Raw genomic sequence first — 6,000 nt, 5'->3', positions numbered from 1 at the left:
ACATAGGCGTAGCTGTCATGTGCAGTTTGTCAGCCTGGCTCCTATCTGACGTCTGTTCTGTTTAAAGTCCTCGGTGCTGCTGGAGGCAGACTCTCATCGTACCAGCCGTCCACGTCGCCGCGCTGCCATGACAACCCCATCCATGTTTGAGACAGAAAGCAAGAATCCCTGGTGACACTCTCGGTGAAATACTGCAGGGAGGATGTCAGAGAAGGAGTACAACTAAACTAACTTGAACAGCAGTGATGTGCAGTGTGTGTCTAGAGATGATGTTGTGGTTTTTGTCTGTGTTATTTACAGAGTGAAAGGGATTGTAGTGGTTGCTAAGGGAAACCAGGGTGATAATTAGCTGCTGGGCCCTCAGTTTGGCAAAATAACAAAAACAAAAAACACATTTTTATCTCAGCGTTTCACTGGTGTCAGCTGCTCTGGGTTTATTAATCACTGCAGGACGTAGTGTTTACATTTTCCGCTTGAACCTACACTGCAAGCTACCGCGAGCTAGCACAAGCTAACCGTCTGTGTTTGTCACCTGCCTGTCCAACAGGAAGTGAACCAAATCTGCGTCTGCAGGTGAAAGCCAGCACAAGGTTCAACCTCATCTTGGAACGAGCTTCGTGCACTCTGCGTTTCGACTTACTAAGATCGTTGTATCCACTCCTAAACTCACCTGTGTGCTGTCATTGGCTTGAGGAAACACACCGGCTCCCCGCCCAGAAACGACCCGAGTCAACCAGAACATGAAGATCAAGGCAGAGGGCAGGGTCTCTGCAGACACAGTCAACACCACACAAGTATAGAGGCCCAGAAGTGAAGCTTGAGTAGCATTACAAAAGCTGCAGACTCTGCCTTTAATAAATAAAAATAATATTTCAGTGATATAAGTTCAGAATAACAGGTTCACCTCATGCTGCAGCTGTGATCCAGCACCAAACCCATCTTCCCCCAGAAGCTGGTTTCACGTGGTGGTTTAGATGTGTGTTCCTGTTGTCTAGCACCATTTGAAATCAGTGTTCTTGGGGACAGGAGGACAGCTCCGGCAGTGAGTGAGCAGCTCGTATACGTTCTCCTCCTCCTCGTCCTCTTTCTCCACCAACAGATAACTGATTTCTCCTGGTGCTTAGAGCCAGCTGCTGCCTTCTAGCACCATTTGAAATCGGTTATAAAACTGTGGATCAATGCATTCGGGAGTCCGCAGCAGATGGGAGCAACAGATTTGCTCTTGACTCCTGCAGAAAGAGATCCATCAAGAGCTTGGAGGGCGCCCATTGACGTCTTTGTTCAACTTCTACAATTTATTGATAAAAAACCCTGATCTTCCTTAATGGGTTTTTAGGATTCTCATCTGTATGTCATCTCTGATCTAAGGTAGGTAAGCATCTAGAAAAAGATATCCTGGTCTTCCCAAATCTGCAACAGCCTGTTTTTAATTATTATTCAACAACGACTCAGGGCTGCACAGTGGTGCAGTGGTTAGCGCTGTTGCCTCACAGCGAGGAGATTCCTCGGCTCTCGTTAAATGTAACTTTACATGCGCTGTTGATGTTTGGGAATTCCTCATCGCTCCTTTTCCTGCACAGATAAAATCTCACCATTTAATTCTGCTTGCATGCAAGAAATCATGTCAGTAGTACCTTGTGTGCAACCGCTTTTAATGAGACACATTTGACAGAAATTGATTGCAATCAAACTTAACCTTCTGCAAAAGAATATTAATTGAATAATTTACTCTTCTGGTAACCACTTAATGTTGCTGCAGTTCCCACTGACGACCACTAGAGGCCGAGGTCACTGGAGAGCCCTTTAACGTGTTCTATAGGCGAAAGATAAAACCTTTTAAAATGAATACAATGACGAGAAATATGCATATATATCAAATGTTAACGTTAAAGTGCATGTTCCATCCTGCAGTGCATGAAATGTTTTACATAAAAAAAAACATTATGTTGATGCTGACCAGCAGAGAAGATGTTATTTTGAGGTTGCATCATGATAACAGAAGACCTTTCTTTGGATTGAACACCCGAGGGAAGAAGATGCAGTGAAGAAGAAAACTCCAGTTATCAGTTCATGGGTTGTCTGTTGTTGATCAGCTGTGGCCCGTGGTGTTAATCTTAAAGAGGGCGATGTCACTGCTACTATAGGGTGATATAAGCGGTTACATAACAGCCAAGGACGCTGATACTGAAGGGAAATATGCAGCGACAGCTTGAACTATAACACATCCTTTAAAACTCACAACAGCAACGACGGTCAATTAGACACATTAATATAAACACAAAAGGCAATTTCAAGTGCTGAACATCAAACAGTGAGGGTTTTTTTTATCTCGTTTGGAAGTGGATGATTGATCTTACAGATTGTGTCAGTTGAAAACATCATTTGTGTAGTTACTTTACAGCACAGGCAGGATCTACTGCTTTATGTTGCAGTCAGGTGCACATTTTGTCCAGCATGAAAAAAATGTGATAGTGAATCTGAACTATGCAGAATGTTAAGTATAACCACATGAATGAAAAATATATGAATGCACATACCTAGGGATGCATTTCATTATTGTCCGTTCCTTTCAGAGATATCCAAGCAGCAACTTTAACGTACACTCTTTTTGTTTATCTTCTTATTGAGACTCATACTTTTATTGTTAATCTTTTTTTTTGTTCATATTGAGCCTTATCAATACACCGTGAGATACTAAGCTCACATACATTCATAATTGTAAATATTGTTTTTTATCTTTAAGTCACTGAGCTTTGTACATATCTTATGATAGTCCTACTTGGTACTTATTGCTTATTTTATTATCTCTATTCTATTTTATCTGTACATCTTAAATTATTTCTATATTTCCGACTGCTGTTTATATTCATGAGCAACGGTAACAACCGAATTTCTGATTGTGATTCAAGTTTGTTTATCAGATAATTGATTTAAACCTACAAGATGCAAATTTCTCCTACAGTGGGATTTAATGACTGTTTGATGATTCATCCGTTGATGACTTCTATCATAAATAAATAAATAATAAATCATTTATGTAAGAGCGATCTTAAGGCACACAAACCCACCTTTCTATTTGTGTCTGTCTTCTTTTTCTGTTTGGTAAATGATTGCCTGTTTTTTTTCTTTAAATTTAAAGTCAATTGTAAGATTTAGACTTATACGTTGGAGAATTCAGAACTTCTTCTGAATAAAATGCTTCACTTTTGGCATGGAATAAATGCATCGCCTATTCATTGAATTTTGCGTCACACAAAGTATAAAGGTTTAAAGGGTGTCCTCTTAACTTTTTTAGAGACGTTTTGAAATATTTTCATTGTTATAGCAAAACAGTTGTTGCAAAAATTGGAAGTGGACTTGAGCTTGTATATTTCTAGTCTTCTGACTACTCAAAGTGCTTTTACACCACACAGGTCACACCTATCACACACTGATGGTAGAGGTTGCTGTGTAAAGTCACCGTCTAAGTAAGTAACTAATCCCATTCATATGCTGACAATGAAGCAGAGGGAGCAACGTGGGGTTAAGTGTCTTGCCCAAAGACACATCGGACATGTGGCTGCAGATGCAGGGGATCGAACCCCCAACCTTACAGATGAGAGACAACCGACTATACCCACTGAGTCACAGACGCCCCTACGGTCATCAGACAAACAAGACTATTATATTCTTCTGTGACTCCGACTACATGTGCTTAGAAGATTGAGACATAACGTAAAAGCCCTTTAATACAGCTAAGGGCAAAAAGATGGTAGATGCTATCTACATTTCTACAATTCACTTAGCAGATGCTTTTATCCAAAGCGACGTTCATCAGAGAGTAAGTACAACACAAGCAAGGATCTAGAAAAAAGGGAACAATGTCAGTAAGAGCAAACGATCAGCTTTGAGTCTGATTGGACACACAGGTACTGACAGGAAGTGACCAGAGGCAAAGCACAACATTGAACACAACACAGCAGTTCTTGAGAGCTCTAATCAGTATAGAAACCATCTTAAAGATAAAGATAAACTTTATTGATCCCCCGTGGGGGAAATTTGTGAAATTTGTTATAAGTCATCGTTATCAAACAAAAACCACCGTCACAACCATCATCATCATCATCAATGATATCGAGACCATCATCATTAAGTTAGTAGGTATTCATGAAAGAGCTTTTTCTTAAAGGTGCAGAATTTAATCTATCTTTAAATTAACACATATAAAGATTTTAAAAATCGTGGATTTTCAAATTAATGAAGCCAATTAGTAAAAGTGTGGTCAAAAAAACAGTATAGTAAAAATATTAAGATATTCTGTTACCCCAAAAGTAGTCATTTCTTTAAACCACATGTTAATGTGTTGTATGTTTATCTGCTCTGGTCCCGCCCACTTAGCAACTACTTCCGCTGTTCTCCCCTCTCATTGGTCGATGTTTTCCATTTCCGCCATATTCAAAATTTGTTACGAGCCCATGCTGCTGTTGTAGCATTTGTTATTGTTTTTTTTTTTTACGTGAGCCCATTCATAAATTGAGTAAAAATACAACTCCCTCTACATTTTAAATGGGTGACACGGCTGAAGTCCAGGCTCCATTTTTAGAGGAAACTGTCGATAGCCCGAGAAAACAAGCGAGCAGCAGGAAGAGTTCCGCTGATGAAGAAGAGTCTTCGTCCCTCGGGAATAACAGAAGGAGTCTGAGAAGGTTAGTCCATCTATAACGTTCATACTCCGACAAAAAACACGGTAAAATATCTGAAAACACACCTTTCAAACCGTCAGCGCCCTCCGTTAATCCATACTTTAAAATCTCAAACATAAATACGAGCTAACGGTAGCTAGCATGTTTTAGCCTGACACAGCTAGCACACAGCATCGTTATTTAATTTCCTCAAATGAAGGTTTTAACTTAGGAAAAGGTAAATAGCACTTTGCTTGTTGTGTCTAACAGATTATCAAGTATTTTCAGATCAATATTGTCTGTTTTATACCACGTTTTAATGTATGTCGATGTGTGCTGTTGCGTCAAAGCGCCACTAGAGGTCAGCAGAGGACCGTCACTCTGCTCTCTTTAAACCAGCTGTAGTTTATTTCCTGTTTATATCTCCAGTTGTGTGCTTCATACATTTACTTTAAATATATTTAATGAAACATTTACTCTCAAATTAACTGTATACACAAATGCTTTTAAACTAGTATTTATTATTTCGATTAAAAACGCACAAGAGGTGTTCAATATCAGTTCTCCAAGTCTACTTAATGATCCTTCCTTCTATTTGTATTGTCACAACAAGCTTACTATACCCTTTTTAATTAATATTGTTTTGATGTACAGAAGCACTAATGTGTGTTAGTATGTTGTAGATCAGTTTATGTCAAGATGTGTTGCAAAACAATGTACAGATAAACACATTTTCTTTACTATGAAGTTATTTTTATGGAAGTTTAATTATTTTTAAACTCTAAAGGCAGTTGTTCAGACAGCGAGCCATTATGAGGAGGAGGGATGACCCATTATTGTCAACATATATATAAATTACACTTTGTTGTCCCCTTGGGGAACATTTCCCTCGTCTCCACCTGGCTTCTATTTACAAGAATTACAGCATACAGAACAAAAAATCAGCAACTGCAGAATTCATAGAAATTAAATTCAGTGCATACTTGTCCACACAACCATATTTACACATGCACACATTATGGCATTATTTACGGATGAGTATTTTAGTAATGTTGAGCAGGTAAGCCTACTATTGCACAGGTTCTGCGTATTGCACCGTCCTGTAAACATTTACAGAAGTAGTACAATTTAAAATAAAACAATTTTCATGAAGTGAGATTTATGCTGAAATGAAAGTTACCAGGAGTGTAAAAAAATCATTTAAATGCAAGTTTGCACATGGCTGCATCAGTGTAGCTGTCTGTTGCTCTTTACAAATAAAAACACACACAGAAACAAACATACTTCACCTTTGTGCTTTATTACACATGGTATGCTCACTCCGATGTACAGTTTTATA

At 38.8% G+C, this 6,000-nt stretch overlaps 1 protein-coding gene across 1 annotated transcript in view; it reads left to right on the top strand.

Annotated features, from left to right (window-relative positions):
- Positions 1 to 4,501: 4,501 nt before the first annotated feature.
- The window catches only part of net1 (neuroepithelial cell transforming 1), a 40,484-nt gene continuing 38,985 nt past the window's right edge, over positions 4,502 to 6,000 (top strand). Inside the window, exon 1 of the mRNA XM_061029224.1 lies at positions 4,502 to 4,685. Coding sequence (XP_060885207.1) covers positions 4,546 to 4,685 — 140 coding nt within the window. The 5' untranslated portion in view covers positions 4,502 to 4,545. The remainder of the gene's footprint in view (positions 4,686 to 6,000) is intronic.

The sequence above is a fragment of the Labrus mixtus genome, chromosome 22 (genome assembly GCF_963584025.1).
Source record: "Labrus mixtus chromosome 22, fLabMix1.1, whole genome shotgun sequence".
Classification (NCBI taxonomy): domain Eukaryota; kingdom Metazoa; phylum Chordata; class Actinopteri; order Labriformes; family Labridae; genus Labrus; species Labrus mixtus.
The sequence above is the reverse complement of the archived record's forward strand: the minus strand, read 5'-3'. Positions and strand labels throughout refer to the sequence as shown.